A 21230-nucleotide genomic window follows, 5' to 3' on the forward strand; every position below is an offset into this window, starting at 1 on the left:
GCATTTCTTTTTCCTGAGGTTGCTGTGCATAAGGCCAAATGGCAAAAATCAACATGGTCTTTTAAGGAGAATGTGAAAGTCAAACCAGGGAAGCATGTCCAAAACAGTCATAAATGCAAGAAGAGCCTGAAGTGAATATTGTGAGCTAAGATGCAGGGCCTGACAGGTCAGAGTTTCAAGAAGACAAAAGAGGATGATTCGATCAAATTTAAATCCTATACTCATTATAGGGAAACACACAGGCCTGTGTTTTCATGGACTAAGTGTATCCATGATTCCATGGACTGGGTTGGACAAGAAATCAATTTCATCATCTGCAGAAAAGTATTTACAGTGTCCTCCTAGTCTAAGAAATGTCCTGTGGGAAAGAAAAGAAAAATGGTTTTGGTCACATAAACAGGAAGTTGTCTAAACTAATTGAATCTGTTAAATAATCACAATGAACATTTGTTTGTTTTATGAGAAGTCCTACTGATAAGAAATCTATTTAACATTTTTTAAGCAAGATTTGCCAAAATGTACTGGCCATCTGAAATTTTTTTTAAATCATGCAACATTTATAAGTCCTTAGGAAAACTTCAAGAAACTCTGACCTCAATAATCTCTCAAAATATTTCCAACTCTGAAATTCTTCTGTAAGTATTTCAATACCTAACTCTTAAAGAACACCTACCATATGTCAATCACAATTTATGTGCTTTACCTGTATTAACTATTTTAATCATCAAAATAACCTTATGATGTAAGGTTTCTTATTATCATTCCCATATTACAGATGAGAAAACTGAGGTGCAAAGATGTTCTTATTGGTTTAAAGTCAAACAGCTAGTGAGTGGTAGAATCAGGATTTATACTCAGGTTGTCTGAATTCAGAGTCTATGCCCTAAACTACCCTCCATTTAGAGTTTTGTTGCTATATTTCAGATATCCAAACAAATGAAAAACTCACCTAAATATTTCACTTAGTATTTTTTATTATTTGGATTTTTTAAAACCTACTATTGAAAATGTCAGGAAGTCAACTTAACACAAGATGCAGATATCCTGGGATGGATGAATCTCAGCCTTATCTGCCTCTATTATCACTCATAGTTTACAATAAGTAAGCTAATGTATATTCATTACAATATTCATTAAAACAGGCCTATCAGGATATCTCCTTGGCAACTGTTAATTAATTATAGCTGCCTCCTTGGCAACTGTTAATTAACTGTAGATGCCTGATAAAAATTGAGTGGTTTTTCTTTGTAAATATTCTAGAATTCAAACAGCTCACTGGTAAAGAGTTATTCATTCATGCACATATGAATATCTTCATTAAAAAAACTGATTGAGAAGCTATTTGTAAGATCAACAACTTACTTGCTCTCATGAAGTTTCAGTCTAGCAGGGGGAAAAAAATTAACAAGTAAACAAGTTTTAATTTTCAGTATTAAATATTAAAATATAAAATTAACCTAAAAAATTAAATTAAATATTTTCAGTGGTAAGTGTTAAGAAGAAAATGAAACAGGGCAATATATAACATGAAGATGGGAAGAAGATTTAATTTTGGGTAAAGGGGATATGAGGAGGAAAAATATGAGCTGAGTTGAAAAGGAGCCAGCTATGAGAAGATTTATGAGTTAGAACATTACAGGCAAGAGAAGCAGCAATGATAAATGTAACAATCATGGAAATTTTACACATTTCTACAATTTTTACATATATAATATGAACATAGGTTGGTAAACATCATTTAATACAACCAATTTCATTAGAACTTGCTCATTCAGATAACTAGGTGAACTTTACAAATGAATCTAAATAATCAGAAAGATATTCGGTTCAGACAGGAGATGATCAAATTGTAGGCATAACTGATAGAGAATGTGACCCAAATTGTAACAAGTCCTGATATTTTCTCCCTAACCTATGGCAGTGATCATGCCTTCAAGCCCTTTGTAAGGGGAAGTCACACCAGTTGGATTCCTGTGTTGGGACATAGAGATAGACCCCAGACCCATATGTGTTTACTGTAAGGACAAAGGAGTACAGTCAAATGAGTAAGTAATCAAGTAGGCTGCTTGAAGTGCATAAGAACAGGCCACGTAGGACCCCACCTAGTAGAGTAAGGAGGTAAACAAATGGAGATAAGAGGCTCACCCTCCAAGGAATCAGCAAGGAGAGGAGATAAAAGCCTGGAATATTCCTCTAGCGCAGTGGATCTCAACTAGAAGTAATTTTGCCCCCCTAACCTCTACCCTGGGGACATTTGACAATGTCTGGAGACATTTTGGTTGTGAAAACTGCAGAGAGTCCTACTGATATTAGGTAGGTTGAGGCCTTGGATGCTGCTAAACTTCCTACAATGCACAAGATAGCTGCATCCCAGACGTCCCCTTATCCAGCTGTGAGGATAGAATGACAGGGATGCCTGCAAGAAACTCTAATGGGAATTTTTAGAATTTCTTCACTTTGGACTAAAATCTCTTACATTCTTTAAGGGTGCATGTTAGTATTGTGGACTTAAGCTATAATCACAGAAAACCCTCAGCTTCAGATGTACTCTTTTAATATTTTTATTCTTTCTTTTCACACGTGTAGATGTATATGACTCATATAGCAAGGTTCTCCAAAACCCAGCTCAAACTTCACCTTTTCTTAAAGTTTTCCATAATTACCAAACTGTCAAATGTTCCTTCTTCTGAGCTCCTATGGCAATCTATACATACTTTTATCCTAGCATGTATCACCCTGTGAAGTAATTATTCATTAAAAGGTCATTCCCATTTTAAAAATAGGTCTTTCTGGGTAGAGACTATGTAAGATGTGCTAAACATCCTACAGTGCACAAAGTAGTCCCCTATATCAAAGAATTAACTGGCCCAAAATGTCAGTAGTGCCAAGGTTGAGAAACCCTGCATCCCAGAAATCTTTGTAACTTCAGTGTCCTCGTGGCACCTGCCATAAGGAAGCACAAAGGGAATGAATGAACGCTCACAAACACTACTAACATAAAAATACCATGAGTTCTATTTTATTTTTCTGACAAAGCCTTACTTGTTTGTGTCCTAATTGTATTTAAAACCTATTACATATTTCATCTAAAAGAAACTTTTTTTGGAGAATTTGACAGAATGATTATAGTTTAGTAACTAGCACACGAACAAGAAAAGCAACAGGCTACATTACAAACTATCTAAAATATTGTGGGTAAAGACAGTCATTTTGAAAGTGTAAAGTGTAAGAAATAATATAGAACGACATTTTCAAAAAGCAGAAATAAGAGTGTAAAATTTTAAAGGTATGTAAGAAATCATATTGGAAAGTAACTTTAAAAATGGAAGTAAGAATGTAATGATAGAATGAAACTTTGGTGATAGTAATTAATGGAAACTAGGATCAAGAAAATAAAATGAGATAAAATTAAAATAGAAGAAAAGATATTTTAAACAACAGAACTTAAATAAGCTTCAGGAAATAGTTTAGAAAACCTCATGGGAAAGCCTTTTGTCATTGTTGTTCCAGAGCAAACAAAAGGAAAATTGTTGCTCATTCAAAAGGATGGCAAAGGAATCGTAGGAAGCTATGTTATAAACTTAAAATGTAGTTTTTATGTATGAATTTATGAGTCAAAGATTTCACAAGCAGTAGCCTAAAACTAGGATGGGAAAAGAAAAAGTCTTAGAGGTGACAGAGAGGCTACCTATCCCCATACAAAAGGAATCAAACAAACTACACTAATAGAAACATAAGACATAACAGATACATTTATACATTGTCTTGGTCAGCCCATGTCTAAAGAACAGTGTTTAATTCTGAGTGCCAGCTGGCCTTCAGAGATAGGAAATGTTTCAGAGTCTGTGGTCCATATGGTCTGTCTCACTACTCAATTCTGCCATTGCAGTGCAAAACAGCCGTAGATTATATGTTAACAAATGGGCATGACTATGTTCCAGTAAAGCTTTATCTATAAAAACAAAAGTGCCAGGTTTGTATCTCATCCTGTTTGGAAGAGAAGCTTTGATAAAGATGATCAGGGTGTTTAGGTTTCTGGAAACCCCATCATACAAGAAATGATTTAAGAGGTCACCAATATTTAGCCTAGAAAAAAGAGATAAATCCCAGAACTAATAAAATTTACTTTAGGACACTCAAGTACAAGACATCACTCATGTCTTCATTTAATAAAAATAATTGTGTCTTTCTCTTTAACCACCATGGCTACAAAAAATGTATATTCTCAGGTTTATGTGATACGCATCTTGGAGATCAGTGAGAACTACAGAGTTCCTAGAGTTCAGAAAGCTGTGGAAAGGCTTCTGGTCTTCAGCTCACGATGGTTCTCACTAGAATACTTTTTGCCTAAGGCTACATGGTCAAGTCAAATGCAGGTGGCTTTACTACTCCTGTGGTCATTTTTCATTCAGTGCCATGCTTGGTCACTTGGTCCTTCACCTTGGTTCCCAAAGTTTTGGTGTTCATTGTTTGTTGGACTACAATGTGGTCTAGGAACAAAGCTTGAGAGAGTCTGCCACTCCTCAGTATTCCCAGGCTCAAAAGAAAATCTAATTCTCTCTTCATGGAGCACAGACACTACCACCCCTTCCCCTAGAAGCACCTATTCAGTGGTATAGGTTTGGCAAGAGGTGAGTCAGATGTTCTTACAATGCTGGCCAGTGTTTCACAACCATCTTTGGACTGCTAGTGGTCCCACACAGACCCTTCTGGGCATCTTGAAACATAAAGGAGATATATATATATATACGAAAAAAACTAACAATTCAAGAAAGTTAGTGACCAATGCCAAATAAATCATGGAAAAGAAAACAGATATTATGTGAGCTTAAAAGGAGAGATAACTTTGCAGTGGAGTAGACAAGAAACCTCACTTATTTATTTTTCAAATATTTATTTCTAGTCAAGACCTTTTACCTGAGCTCCAGTCTTACACAGGCGCACATGTGCATGTGTGTGAGCACGCATGCACACACACACACATTTTCTCCTAACATAGGACTCACACATTCACCGCAAATTCTCTATAGTATTTTAAAAAGTATTCACTACATCCAGCTCTCTCCACCTTAGATTTATTCCTTTGCAATATTCCCACAGTGCTACTCAATCCAGAAACTAGCTTCAATTCCTTCCTCTTCTTTACCGTCCACGTCCAACCAACTATCATCATTACCAAGTATGTCTTCACCAATGCATCCCTCATAGTTCCCACCATATCATCCGTACTGCCATTGTCTTATTTCTGGCCACAATTATATCCCACATAGATTTCAGGACAGTCTTTTATTTGACCTTTTTGCTAGCACATCTTCTCCACATTTCCCACACCACTCCAAGCTGCCAAAGTGATCTTTCTAAAATAAAAATTTGATATATCTTCCCTATCTAAATCTTAAAGCTTCCATTGCCTTCAAGCTAAAACTCAAACTTCTTTGTTTAACATGGATGATCTCATGATCTGGCCCTTGTCTACGTATTATTTCTTATTTCTTACTATGTTTCTTATTTCTTATTTACCATTCTTACTAACCTGCAGTTCTTTAAATGGGCTTTGATCTCTTTCAATGCCCCCCTTTGATGTCTCTTACAAAAAACAACCGTCTCTTCTGATTCTGTAGCCTCATCAACTGCTACAAAGTGAAGTGTCAGTAGAGTCTCCTATTTTTTACTCCCACTCCCCAACGCTGAAAAAGCACTTCTTTAGAATCCTACACATATGTTTTCTATGGCATTTAGTCTATTGGGTAAAAATGGCCCATTGTCTTAACCATTTTCTTTCAAGATTATGAGCTACCTGATAATAGGAAAAACACCTTTCATCTTGATAACCTTAAAAGTTGAGAGATAGTAGGAAATCAATATGTTTATGTTATTGAATAAAGAGTATCAAAGATGTATGGATAAAGGCATATGGAACGGGAGAAAAAGAGCATTAGCAAAGGCTTAAAACAGAAAACTGATCTTCTCAAAGTCACCACTAATCTACATGTTGTTCAATCAAGTGGTCATTTCTCAGGTATATCATCAATTTTTCTTACAATTTGTTATTTCTTCCACCTTGAAACACCATCTTTTCTTGGCTTCCAGTTCTTCACACTCTTCTGGCTTTTCTCTTGTGATCCTAGTAGCTTCTCTGTCTTCTTTCCTGGCTCATCCTCAGGTCTTCTTAGACCTATTATCTTCTCATCTACACTCATTCCTTTGGTGATCTCACATGCTCAAGGCTTGATACCATCTGTATGCTGACCATGCTCAAATGATCTATTTTGCCTGGACTTCTTCCCTGAACTCCAGACTTTTGTATATAACTTCTTGCTTGACATCTCTAGTTGGCTTTACAATAGAAATTTCAAATTTAGCATTTCTTTTTTTTTCAACCTTATGAGGTGAGGTGTAACTGATAAATAAAATTATAGGATATTTAAAGTACATTGTGATGATTTAATAGAAGTATACATTGTGAAAGGATTCTTCTCATCTAATTAATTAACACATCCATCACTTCACATATTTATCTTTTGGGGAGGAAATTTGAGGGGGGATGGACAGGGGTGAGAACATTTAAAACCAAGCTTTTGATGAACCCAAAACCCTGCTCACCCTGTCTTCTCCATCAGTCAATTACACTTCATCCTTCTAGTTGTTCAGACCAAAACACACTTTTAATCACATTTGACTCTACTTTCTCTAACTCCCCACAATTATTTCATCAACAAAACATTTGAATCTAATCTTAAATATGTCCAGAACCCAATCACTTCTCACCCCCTCCGCTGCCACCAACCTGACCAAACCGCCGTCACCTCTCATTTGGCATTTTCCATTAACTGCCTGTTTGATCTCCCAGCTTCCACCTTCGTCCTCCTCGGTCTGTCTACAAGCCTGAAATCATAGGTATCCTTTTAAAACAAGTCACTTCAATATACCTTTGATCAAAACCTTTCAGTGACCCTCCATCTTACTCAAAATCAAAGCCAAAGTCTTGGGCTATAAGACCCCGTATTTTCTAACCCCCCATTATCATCTCTTTACTTCTCCTGTCCCTCAGTCTACTTCAGCCACACTGGTTACCTAGGATGTCTTCAAGCAAGCAACGTGTCCCTGCTTCAGAGTCTAGGCACTAGGATGCCCCTTCATTTCCTTTAAGCACTGGCTCAAATTTCTTCTCAGTGAGACCTGATTACCCTATTAAAAACTGCAGTAATGTTATATGAATTCTTCCTATCTTCCTCCTCTTCTTAAGTGTTCTTCATAGCACTTATAACCTTCTAGTATATTATTTTATTTTACTTAATTGTTTTATTTATTGTCATTATCATCTCCACTGGAATGTAAAATACTTTTGAGGAGGAATTTTTGTTTCTTTTCATCCAGTGCTATTCCCCAGACCCCAAAAGATTGTCTAGCACATAATAATCTTTCAATAATAGTTGCTGAGTGAAGAAAGAGTACACACATTTTTTTGCATTTCTGAGTGCCTGACAGAGTCTGAATTACAGTAGTATTTCATTTGCTACTCATAAAAGCCCTATAAGATAATTACTACATGAATTTTAAAGATGAAGGAACAAAAATTTTTTGAGATTTGAGTCAACAATGCCTCCAGAATTTCTGTATAGTCAAGACTTGGAGACAGCATTCTGGTTAGTAGGGAGATAAAAAACTTGAAAATCAGAAAAATGCTCTCTTTTCTTATGTTGTATGTTATACTTGAGAATGGTTTGGTAAATGCTGATTGCACCTGGCATGTGCTAAGGTATATCTAATCTTTGGCACCAACTCTTGCCCAGAGTTTAAGGTTGTTCAAAGCTGAAGCATCATTCAAGCCAATATGTTTAGGAGACAATGAGTACAAAAGTTAGGGGTAGGGGATTAAGAGGTACAAATTACTATGTATAAAATAAATGAGCTACAAGGATATAAAGTACAACACAAGGAATATAGCCAGTATTTTATAATAATTATAAATGGAATATAATCTTTAAAAATTGTGGGGCTTCCCAGGTGGCGCAGTGGTTGAGAGTCTGCCTGCCAATGCAGAGGACATGGGTTCGAGCCCTGGTCTGGGAGGATCCCACGTGCCGCGGAGCGGCTAGGCCCGTGAGCCACAACTACTGAGCCTGCGCATCTGGAACCTGTGCTCCACAGCCAGAGAGGCCGCGATAGTGAGAGGCCCGCGCACCGCGATGAAGAGTGGCCCCCACTTGCCGCAACTAGAGAAAGCCCTCGCACAGAAACGAAGACCCAACACAGCAAAAATAAATAAATAAATAAAATAAAATAACTTCCATCCCTACCCTTGCTCCCACAGTCACTCTCTAAACCTTTACCCTGATTAAAAAAAAAAAAAAAAAAAAAATTGTGAATCACTATGTTGTACATCTGAAGCTTACATAATATTATAAATCAACTATACCTCAATAAAAGAAGGAAAAAAAGTTTTTCTATAACAGGACTTCATTTAAGGAAGTGAAAAATGACAAGATTGATGATGAATTTGTGACCATATTGTGGAATTTTACAATGCTTTACTAAGAATTGGGTTTATCCATTGGTTTCCAAACCTGTGGGGATTCTTAAAAATATGGATTTTGGAGCCCCAATCGGTACCTCCTATTGGTATAGATTTTTAACAAGCTTCCCAGATTTTCATTAAGCAGCCAGGCCAGAACTCCATCCATAGACTGGCATTTGGAAACATGGTAAGCTACTAAATGTTCTCCAGCAGCAGTTTGCATATGTCACTGTATATTTGCAACTTACTTCTCCCTAAAAAATACCCCCATATCTGTGCACTATACACCCAGGTAAAGCTGATAGGGAGGTGGGTGGAATGTCTTTTGGAGCAATGTGTCATGCACTGCCTCACAATAATATTTTTCTCCATCTGTTATAGGTCAATGCACAAACTGGCCCAGTTGGAAAGACTTGACCTAGGCAATAATGAATTCAGTGAGCTGGTAAGCGAATGCATTTTCTAAATTTGATAAATATATCCCAGGGGATTATTTCTTTTGCTCTGTCTTTATAACCCCAGGTATTAAATCATCAGGTGCACATTTACATTTGCTAAATATAAAAATGAAATAAAATCTGGAATTAAAGTGATTGTTTATCTATATAGTAAGCTACAGGGAACTGAATAATATTAGGATTAACTTTAAAAAGCGGGGGTACGGATAGGCAGATGCAAATTGTCAGTTTTGAGCAGCACCTATATAGCAGGCACCATGTTCAGAGTGTTATATATGTTGCCTTATTTAATCCTGATTTGCCATGTTGCCATGTTAACTTTATGGAAACAAGCTCAAAGTGGTCACTGACTTACATAGCTTTTATGTGGTTGAACAGGAATTAAACCAAGACTTGATTAAATCAAAGTCCATACCTTGAAGACTTCTGCTTTGGCTGCTTAATGGGCATCGCATGAGAGGAGTGGTCAATGGCCTTTTATTTCCAGTTGTACTGAAAGTGTCTTTCTAGTGAACATATGTTATGACCTCACTGCCAGCAAAATTGACAGAATTTTGACTACTCCTTTTAGGCTTAAGTTTTCTTTAAATGTTCCTGAAAACCAAAATCTCAATTGCAAATTAGAAAGAAAATACTCTTTTACCAGCAGACCCAGCCTGTTTTACTCAGAGGTCTTCCACTTGAACATCTTCAAATTTCAAAAATCAATTCACCTAAATTGTATTTTAACTATTTTTAAATTAAAACATTTAAGTGAGTAAACAGCTTTTCTTTTGCAGCTATGTTACTAGCTACATGACCTTGTGAAAATGACTTAACCTCTCTAAGCCTCATTTTCCTTTTCTATAAAATGGAGATTATAATGGTTCCTCCCCTCCAAGGTTTGTAGGAGAATTAAATTAAAAAATGTACAGGGCCTGGAAAAAGTGATTCTCAGTAAATGCCAGTGTATAGGGGTGATACGGTATAATTCACACTACAATTTGACTGTGCAAAAGAATTAACTTGTTTTACTTTGACCATGACTAATTTGATCATTGTCCCAGCCTCTATCAGCTCTTTATTGAGGGTAAAAACTGACTTTTATTCTTCTATGATTAGAAGTTAAATCTAATTCTAGAAGTTACATGGTTCCTTTAGGTTGTGTTCATCTTCCCTGCATAGAAATTCTCTGTAACCTCTTGCCTTCCCCTGCTTGTCTCCTTAAGATGGAATTTGAGTGAGTGCGAAGGATGGTACAAATCTTTCTGACATGAGGAAAAGACACCCCCTGGCCTCAGGCTGGTTTTCAGAAGTGCTGGCCTCTGGGCTGATGTCTGCAGCTGATACTGCCTCCTGTGTTAAATCTGCAATTTTAAACCTGCCGTTGGTTCTTTGGGATGAGACAATACCCCCTGGGAGCCTTGGCCATCTTCCTCTTGCTGGCAGTGCCATCACCCAGTTATCATTGCATATACATGCATAAGTCTCTGCCCTGTCTTCCCTCCAGCACGATGCTTGGAAGTCCATCCCCGATTTCTGTTGTGAAGGAACCTCACCAGCCATAACCTTAATAGTGACCCCATAGCAAGTCTACAGGCTCTGAGAGTCCAAGTGATATGCAAACTGAAAGAGGTCCATTAAAAACAAACTTCAGAGCTTCCTTCTGCCTGCTGCATCACACCGCCAAGCTTGCTCTGCTTTGGATGCACCCAACTTTGTTATAGGGCAGCTGGCAAGGTGGCCTCAACACAGTAGAGCAAAATGACCCAGTACATAGTTTAATGCACCTCTGGCATTTTTAAAGGAGATATTTATTAGTGTAGGTAGAGAGAGAGGTAAAGGTGGTGAATAACAGCGGCAAAACCAGTTTATATTGGTAGTTTTTTAAATTAGTTGTTAAGAAGTTAGGATCTACCCATGATTCCATGAAGACAAATAGCTTGGCCTAGTAATTGAAAGAACATGGACAATGGATTCAGATGACTGAGGGTTAACTTTCAACTCCATCACTGGCTAGCTGGGTACCTTTGGGTCTATAGCTCACTCCCTATCCTCAGCTTCCTCCTCAGTAAAATAAGGGTATCAAACCCATATATCTCACAGACTTTTTGAAAGAATTTCATGCAAGAGAATCTATAATAAACACTTAATGTATGTTTCAAATGAATTTCAATTCTGTCAGATATATAATTTTGCAAGCCTTTTGTATGGATACTTTGTGAATCAATATTTTACTATAAATATTTGCATCGACAAAGTTGAATAGGGCATGTTTATTTTTTGAAAATAAGCTTACTAAAAGTAAATTTTAAATACACATATTTTGACTTATGCTTCTGATGTCTAAGAAATCATCATCTGAGCAAAAACATTTTTTACTTTTGAACTCCCAATGTTTTATGCTTGTCACAAAGTTAAGTCTCTTAAATTTTTTTTTTTGCATTTCTACTGGGGTGCTTTATTTGATAATAGTTATTTGGCGGGGTTGGGGGAAGTATAATTCTGGAACTTCACATTTCTAATGTTATTTACTTTTAATCAAATATTTGAATTTTATTCATCATATGTGTGGGACTAGCTGTTATTTCTCTGACAGTAGCAATTTTTAATGTGAAAATAAGAGAATTTGCTCTGATAAGAGACCTCTAGAAACAAGATCATATGGAGGAAAGGGAATTAAATTCCAATCTGTAGCTAGATATTGACACCTAGGAGATTACTGTTAGATGATTCATTTTGTGTGTCATGGTAAAGAGACAGATGTGAAGAGATGGCAGTAAGTAAAAAAAAAAAAAAATGAGAATGAGAAAACCTAATGAAGAGAACAGAAGTCTACTTGCTAGAGAAGCAATGTACATATCCCAAATAAGGTTTGAGGTAGAAATATCTACTTATGGATGCTTTCGTAACAATAAAAAATTGTAAACAAAAGAAATTATCTTATGTTTCTACAGGAATAACCCCTAGAAGATACTAGACAAAGTTCTGGGAACATAATAGATTCTTAAAACTTTTTTTGTGTGTGTTTCTTTCATGGCTTTTTTTATCAAGATAAAATTAATAAATGTTCATTTAAAATTATTAGAAAGTTAAAAGAAGTATAAAGATAATAGTAAAAGTAATCTGTGACTTCATCCCCATATATAATCATTATTAATATTTTTGGTATATTCTTTCTGCCTTCCCCCATTTTCTTTTAATGAGGTCAAATGAGCATTATTTGGAGCCTGGTCAGAGATAGGACACTAGTAGGTTGATGTGTGCAGTTGGATAGCATCAATCCTTAAAAATCCTCTGTACACTCTATGTAATACATTCTTCGCACTGTTACAATAATTAGTAACATCCCAATGTCATGGAATGGTCAGGGACCCTAAAACAGATTCAATGATTATCTTGGGGCCCAAAAGCTGTATGGTAGGATTATATTTCAGGTATATATATATATTTATCCAATGAACTACGAATTGCTATTTGTCCTGAACTTGTGCAGGAAATAATGGAGCCCCAAAGCAAATCACCATGAGCCAGAATACTGGAAAATGGAGCAGATTGAGTAGCAGAGCCCCGAGGAGATAGGATGGATCCAGTAATAGTATGAGGTCATGGTTGACCATCCCCCAAAACTAGCTCCAGCTTCCAGCTCCTTTACTCCCTTTCTTCATCCCCCCCTTGCCTCAAAAGGAGAGGACTGTGGCATACAGGAAAATGTCACTTAGAGCCCCCAAAAACTCTGCTATGGGAACCTTCATCAAAAGAGTCAGTCATAAGAAGCAAAATAAGAAAGCTTTTCGGCAAGCCAGAAAGAGAAAATTGCTCAGCTCAGAGGAGGCTAACGGCAGACTGGGAAATGGTCTGTGTATGCCTCAGAGTCCATGATCATGATATAACGATGATCATGACCTTCTATATAAACTATATTCAGTTCCATCCTGTCAGGGGTATTTTCACATCTGTGCTCATGCATGAGGTTGGTATACATTATTCTTGTGTACTTTATCCGTGGGTTCCTGTTTTTCATCAGTTTTGAAAAATTAACCGTCCTTATCTCCTCAAATGTTGCCTTTTAACTGTATCTTCTGTCTCTCCTGCTGGAATTTGGATTAAATATGAATATGAGTGATTTTGAAATAAGTGATTTTGAAATACCATTTTATTAATTATTTCGTAAGTTTTTTCCTGGAAAAGTAACCAGATAAAGGGTAATTTTAAAATATCTATTTCATGTCCTTAAAGAAAGTCTTCCTGCCTCTGCACCTAAAATTAGCCATGATTCGTTCTCCAGATTTTGAGGCATCAGGATGAGATCATTTTAAGAGTATTTTCAACTCTTTGAGCTATTTAATGTGTCAGTTACTGACAGAGATATTTCTAAACTACAGACCATTCAAATTCTAGATTAAAGAACAAAACGTGGATTTTAAAAAACAAAACACCTAAATGACAGCAACAAAAATATTTAAAGAGTAAAAAATATATATTTTTCTGTGATAAAAAAACATTTTTTAAACACATGTAAAGATGGATTGAATTTAAAAGTTCAGAGAATTCATCAGGAAATGAGTAGCATCATTTTTGTTTTGTTTTGTTTTTTTATTTTTGGCTGTGTTGGGTCTTCATTGCTGTGAGCTAACTTTCTCGAGTTGTGGCGAGCGGGGGCTACTCTTCCTTGCGGTGCACAGACTTCTCATTGCGGTGGCTTCTCGTTGCGGAGCACAGGCTCTAGGCGCGTGGGCTTCAGTAGTTGCAGCACGCAGGCTCAGTAGTTGTGGTGCGTGGTCTCTAGAGCACAGGCTCAGTAGTTGTGGCACACGGGCTTAGTTGCTCCGCAGCATGTGGGATCCTCCCGGACCAGGTCTTGAACCCGTGTCCCCTGCATTGGCAGGCGGATTCTTAACCACTGCTCCACCAGGGAAGTCCCAGTAACATCATTTTAACTATCTAATATTTGAAACAGTATGCCAAACCGTCTTTATAAAAAGATTTCATAAATTCAGCTATCCATGGACTGTATTAGAGGATTTATATTCTATAGCGCTTCTTTATAGAAAAGCTTAAAAAATAGCCTGCACTCTACAAGTCACTATTTTAAATGCTTAATAAGGCTGCAGATCACACTAAGCAAGAATTTCTAATCTCAATATTCAAACTGAATTTGTTTCTGTTGACTTTTTTCAGTTTATTTCATAGAATCAAACAAAAATTTCAAATGGATAAATCAAGTAAAGAATGGAGTCACTCTGAGCAAAATAACGGAGAAGAAATGCCAATAGTTGTATGGACTATCTGTTTGGTTTTATAAATAATATGGATGTGTTTTCATAGAAATTTGAAACAGTTGAGTGCTGTTTTAACTTGTAATTTAAATTGATTAGAATTAAATTAAACTTTACCAGTAGCGTAACAGCCAATGATTTCAACTCCCTAGTTTGCCCAATGTGTGCTTATTTTTAATTACCTAGGATGCATGTATACCTTGGGCAAGCATAATATTTACATATCCATTAATTTTCTTTATAGATAATTACATTGTAGGTTTGCCACACCTACTAATAAAATTTTGTTAATTATTCTTCAAGTAAAGCTTATAAGAAAGAGCAGAGTAATAAAAATATAATTTGTCATCTTATAACAGGCCATCCCATTTTCAGGGAAGATATTTAAAACATCCTAATTAGTAACGCTTCCATTTCCTGCATTTGTAAAACTACTGAGGCCATAGATTGTGTGTGCATGTATACACATATAGAATTTATAAAGATCACAGACATTGCCAGAAGTTATCAATATATCAAGAGAAACTTGAGAAATGAAACTAATTTTTTAAATGATTGGAGACACATCAGTTTCTGTATCAGTCAAGGTCCAGGCAAGGGGTAGAAACTATATCAAGTATTTAACAAAGAAAGTTTAATATAAGGAATGGATAATCATGTACTAGAAAACTGGAAAGACAGAAAGGGGACTCTGAAGGACCACAGATGTACTAACTCTAGGAAGCAGCTACCACCTCTAGCTTAGGGGACAAATGGAAGATGGTAATGTAAGGAATTATGAAAACTTGAAGCTGCCACTCAGACCTCTAAATAGGGGCACCTGTCAGCTGATGTCTTCAAGGAGCTCATAAGGCTAGTTCTAATTGTGTGGAAAAAATACAAGCTGAAAACAACTGCTGTTGCTGGAGTTTAGTGTCACTGCAAGGAGCAGTGCTGCTGTTGAGATACTAAATGCCCAGGAAGTAAGTAGAATGAGCAAGTCCCTTCTGCCTTCTCTAGCCTCCCAGCCCTCTCCAGTACACCCAGTCGTCAGGGCGTGATGCAGAGTCACCTATCAAAAAAGAAATGTAGTTCACCTCAGAATTACGAAGTAGAATATTAGGAAAGTGGGCCACAGCTAAAAGACAGTAGCTTAAACATTTAAAATAAAACAAATGTTTATTTTTGCCAACTCAATTTTGGCATCATTTTCTCCAGAAAGTTTTCCCAGTCCCTAGCAGAGTACCAACTCCCAACTGGCTCATGATAAATGTTTCTAATGAATGAATGAATCATTTGACTTTAAAAGTGAACAGTTAAGTCAATTCTCTTCATCAGAATCGTGCCTACATAAATTGAAATTTTTTAATTCAAGCTAAGCAATAATAGAGGTGGAGGAAATGCTTTAGTTTATATGAAAAGCAATCATTCCATAATTAGCTATCCTTTGAGGAATCAATTTCAATTCACTTTAAAACATACTTCTAAATGAGTTTCTCCATGAAACTTTAAAGTACAAAATTTAGAACTGTGACCAATAAATAAAACTGTATTTCCACCAACTCTGGAATTTGAAAGGAATCCTTGATGAATCATTCAATTAAAATGTATTTTATGTCTGAAAATAATTATGGAGTTTTTTTAAATAGGATGATCAAACTGGGGTCTCCACTTTTATAGGTGCAACATCTGTTGACCGAGGGCTTTAAAAAGCAATTTCCAATGTTGCACATACAAAAAAAAAAAAAAAAACCTCATTTCTTTGCTTTTAAACTTTCCTTTTCCTAGCAATAAAATAAGTTATCTTGGCCTCTGTTTTCAAAGGAAGCAGTTTTTCTCTCATTGCCATTTCTTATTATTGCAATAAAACTGGGTACTATAAATGAAATTAACTAGCTCTGTTTCCCTTTCCATAAATAGATTTTTCTAAGAATGGCATATATCTTAATGTAGTCAAGTGCCATGGTGATTCTGTCAATAGTGTCAACAAGAGAAGTTAAAGAAAAGAGAAATGCTCTCTGATTGAACCAGGGAAAATTATGTGAAATAAGAGTACAAATTTATAACCAACACTTTACAAGGAAAATAAGTGTATTATGCAATCATGGAGTAAACCCAAGAATATTCTTGGGTTGTGAATAGGGATTGTGAATCATCCAAAAACTAACAAAAACTGTATTTAAAGTAATCAAATTCAAAATGACATCTTCCTCATTGATATGCTGAAACGTATACTATCTGGATGTATTATCTGAAATTGAATCAATAAAAAATTTATTTGATTTCAGGTTTCACAACAAACCAAACCCAGAAGACAATGAAAATGCTAAGGAGAAATATAAAGAAAGGGAGATGGAGAGAAAGAGAGAGAGACAGTGTGTGTGTGGGTGTGTGGGTCTGGGTGTGTGTGTATGCATGTATGGAGAGTGTAATTGTTAGGGTGGCCAGGGAAGCTTTACTCAGAGGGTGACATTTTAGCAAAAACCTAAAGAAGGCGAGGGAGCAAATCATGCTAATATCTGGGTGGAAGATCGTTCTAAACAGAGGGAACAGGAAGTATAAGCACCTGACACGAAAGCAAGCCTGACTTGTGGAGAGCAAGAAGACTAGAAGGTCTGGAGGAGGGTAAGTGAGAAGAGTAGGTGATAAGTTAATTTGGGGAGTTTGGAGGTAGTTGCACAGGCAGAGGTAGAACCCTGTAAGACATTTCAAAGATTTTGGCTTTTACTCTGAGTAAAGTGGAAGCCCTCTGGAAGGTTTTGAACAGGTAGAACCCATGGTCTGACTTACATTGTTATGTTACATTACACTACATTTGGTTATAGCATGTTACCTTAATTACCCTGCATTACATGACATTACCAGGATCACTTTGAATGCTGTGTTGAGGATGAAGGGAAAGTGGGTCAAAGTGGAGTCAAAGAGACCAGTTAGGAAGTTATTGCAATAATATAGGCAAGAAATGGTGGTGTCCTGGAATGGGGTAGTAGCAGTGGAGGTGGTGAGAAGGATTGATTTCTGGGTAAATATTAAAGATATAGCCAGAAGTAGGATCTGAACTCGTAAATTAAGGACACCTTCTTTCAAAAAATAATACAAAATTAGGAATACATAATTAAGTACAAAAGTAAATGTTTACTTAAGATAAAAAAAGAAACTATGAATTCTAAATTACAAATTAACATTAATAGAATACAATTTGAAAAGCTGACAAATGTCATAAACATCATTAAATCCAGAAAAATAACATAATAGCACACATCTGTGATACTCTTTTTTCCCCCTACATGTTGGCCTCATGCTCTTTTACAGTCTGTTCACATGACAAATATTTTGTAATATCATTTTCTACGGCGATAATAGAAAAATAATCCAGGCTTTCCTCTACCATGGTTTTTATTCCTGATAATTTGGAAACATCTGTTTCATCTTTACAATTTTTCATTGATAACAGCTTGTAAAATTTTAGGATTGTCAAATTTGGGAAAACCTCTGACTCCCTACATTTCAAGACTTGTTTCTCTTCCTCCACCTACACACTGAGAACCAAAGGACATATTCATGTCGCAATACTTTCCTTGGCCCTGTACCTTCATGTCATGAAGGTCAGGGGAATTGACACAATGAACAGAGTATTTCTGGAAGCCATTTCTACTCTAGATGACTAACAACAGGTTAACTGCATGGAGACATGATTGCAAACCATATAAATATATTCCATTAAATCTATACTAAAGGTATTCCCATGTAACTTCCTTTTATCTGTCTCCCCAAAATGCCTGTGGCCATTCCATCACCACATGACATGAGAGAAATTGCAACATAGTGGAAGTCAAGGTAGAAATTATAGTTAAAAGATCTTAATTTTACCTAGCATTTCAGGCCTAGGCACATACCTGTACTCCTTTCTTATTGCTGATCTGTAGCAAATGACCACAGACTTAGTGGCTTAAAACAATACAGATTTATCATCTCACAGTCCTGGAGGTCAGAAGTCCTAAAATCAAAGTGTCATCAGGGCTTTGATCCTTCTAGAGACTTCATGAGAGAATCTGTTCCTTAACATTTTCCAGCTCCTAGAGGCTACCTCATTCCTTGGCTAGTGACACCTTTCTCACATTACTTCAATCTCTGTGTCTGTCGTTATGTCTCCTACTTTGATTTTATTTCTATCATTGCATCTCTTTCTCTGTCTTCTCCAACTCCCCTGTCTCCCTCATGTAAGTACCTTTGTGATTACTTTGGGACCACTGACATAATCCAGGATAATCTCTCTTTCTCTCTCAATATCTTTAAATTAATCATATCTGCAGATTCTCTTTTATCCTGTAAGGTAGAATATTCACAGGTTCAGGAGTCAGGACATGGACATCTTTGAAAGCCCATTGTTTAGCCTACCAGTAAGGTCCCTGTCCCCAAAGATTCATGTCTAACCACTTGAAAATGCATCCACCCCAACTCAAGTTCTCCAAAATTCTCACTCATTACAAAATCAACTCATGTACAAAATTCTCATCTAAATCTCATCAGCTCAAAAGTCCCAAATTTCACCATGTAAAGCATCTAAGTTAGGCATAGGTAAGGGTCTGTATACAATCTATCCTGGGTCCAAATCACCTTCCATCTGTAGACCTGTAAAACTAGAAAACAGTCAATCTGCTTCCAAAATATGATTGTGCAATAGGCATAGGATAACAGTTACAGAGATTCCCATGCAGAACGGGAAAAAAAAAATGGAAGGACAAAAGTAGTCTACACTCAAAACCAATATCAAAATTCACCCAGGCAAACTCCATGAGGTTTCAAGGCCAGGGAATAAACTCTGTGGCTCAAGACTCATTGCTCTGTGCCTTTGGCTTTACCCTCTGCATCATTCTTCCTTTTCCTGGTAGGAAAGCAAGGTTTGCAGCTGAGTAGATTTATCAGCCTGTTTCCTGCTTATAGAATTTTAGGAGTCTGGCAGTCTTCTTTTATTTTGTCCTCTCTCTATTCCTTTCAGTCCATGCTGGCAGTGTTTCTGTTGATACAACAGTCTAAAGAGCCTTGTGGGTCTCCCGTTTATATCTTGAAGATTTCTCCACTGCACAAGAGGTTCCTCACAGATCTTTCCTGGTTAATCTCACCTCTATTCCTGGCTTCTTCTAAGATGTCTAACAGGTTCCATGAAATACCTACCTAAGCACTTTGATCCTTACAAGGCACTTTAATCCTTAGAAAAGTTTGCCCAGGCAAACCCTGTCTTTATTTCCAGAGCACACTTTCCTGGTAGTGAATCTCCTAATTTTAGCACTTTTTTGTAGTCTGAATGGGATAAACATTTCCCAAGTCAAGTCCTGGTTTCTTTTTCTTAATAGTTCTTTCAATTTACTCTTTCCTCTTGTATTTTACTACAAACAGCAAGTAGAAATCAGGCCATACCTTCAAAATGTTGCTTGGAAATCTCTTCAGCTAAATATCAAATTAACCTCATACAAGTTATGCTTTCCACATAAGTGTATGATACAATTCAGCCACTGTATAACAAAGATCCACTTTACTCCATTTTCCATGTTAACATGTTCCTCATTTCCTTCCGAGCCCTCATTAGTAGTGAGCTTAGAGTCCACATTGCTACCAGCAGTCTTTTCATGATCATTTAGGTGTTCTCTAAGAAGATACAGATTTTCTGTACCATGCTCTTCACTTCATTCTGAGTCCTCCTTAGCAGAGATTCATTACCATCCATATTTCTACTAGCAGTATGTTCAAGGCAATCTAGGCTTTTTTGATCATGCATTTTTAGCTAGAATTTTTCCAGCTCTGTTCACTACCCAGTTCCAAAGCCACTTCTGCATTTTTAGGTATTTGTTGCAGCAGTAACCCACTTCCAAGTTCCAAAATACGATTCCTGTGGTTGAACTGTAACAAATTATGACAAATCTGGCAGCTTAAAACAATACATATAACACAACACAACACAAAATTATTATTTTAAAGTTCTGTAGGTGTCATCAGGGCTGTGTTCTTTCTGGAGGCTCTAGAGAAGTATCTATTTTCTCTCCTTTTGCAGCTTCTAGAAGCCACTTGCATTCCTGTGTTCACAGCCTCTTCTTTACATCACTTCAACTTCTCTTCTGTCATGACATCTCCTTCTCTGCCTTCTCTGAACTTCTTATCTTCCTCATAAGGACACTTGTGATTACATTGGGACACTCAAGATAATCTCTCCATCTCAAGATCCTTAAATTAATCATATCTTCAAAGTCTCTTTGTCCATGTACGGTAATACATTCACAGGCCCTGGGGAGTAGGATGTGCATATCTGTGGGGAGCCAACACAATATTCACCCAACCACACTACCCAAGAGAATTTAAAACATATATCCACACAAAAACTTGTACATGAATATTCATAGCAGCATATTCATAATAGCCAAAAAGTAGAAAGAAAATCCAAATGTCCATTAACTGATAAATGGATAAACATGATGCAGTATATCCATACAATGGAATAATATTTGGAAGTAACAAAGAATTAAGGACTGCTATAGATGAACTTTGAAAACATCATGCTAGATGAAAGAAGCTAGAAACAAAAGCCATGTGTTATATGATTACAGATATATGAACAGTTCAGAATAGACAAATTCACAGAGACAGAAAGTAGATTAGTAGTTGCAGGGTCTGGGGAGGAAGGAAGAATGGAAAGAATGAGTATGGGTTTTTTTGGAAGAGGAGGGTGATGAAAATGATCTAGAATTATATAGTTATGGTAGTCGAACAACTTTTTAAGTATTCTAAAAATCACTCCGTTTTATATTCTAAAAGGGTAAAATGTATCATATGTGAATTATGTTTTAATTTTTTAACCTTAAAAAAGATTTGTGCAAATTGCACAAAAACATATGGCCATGTGAACACTTTGCCAGGCTGCCTCCCAGGATCTGGAAAGGAGTTCATGCAAGTAAGGGGCCTGAAAGTTTGAACTTCATTAAGTTTAGAGGAAACCTGCCTCTCAGTAGAAGCAATAGGATTTGT

The 21230-nt window shown here is 36.6% G+C and overlaps 1 protein-coding gene across 2 annotated transcripts in view; it reads left to right on the forward strand.

The window, feature by feature from the left end:
* Positions 1-21230, forward strand: part of LRRC7 (leucine rich repeat containing 7) — a 383497-nt gene that overhangs the window by 201468 nt on the left and 160799 nt on the right. For both annotated transcript variants that reach the window (XM_068538014.1, XM_068538015.1), the window contains exon 7: positions 8900-8963. In XM_068538014.1, the coding sequence (XP_068394115.1) occupies positions 8900-8963 (64 nt within the window). The remainder of the gene's footprint in view (positions 1-8899; positions 8964-21230) is intronic.

The sequence above is a fragment of the Eschrichtius robustus genome, chromosome 3 (assembly GCF_028021215.1).
Source record: "Eschrichtius robustus isolate mEscRob2 chromosome 3, mEscRob2.pri, whole genome shotgun sequence".
Classification (NCBI taxonomy): domain Eukaryota; kingdom Metazoa; phylum Chordata; class Mammalia; order Artiodactyla; family Eschrichtiidae; genus Eschrichtius; species Eschrichtius robustus.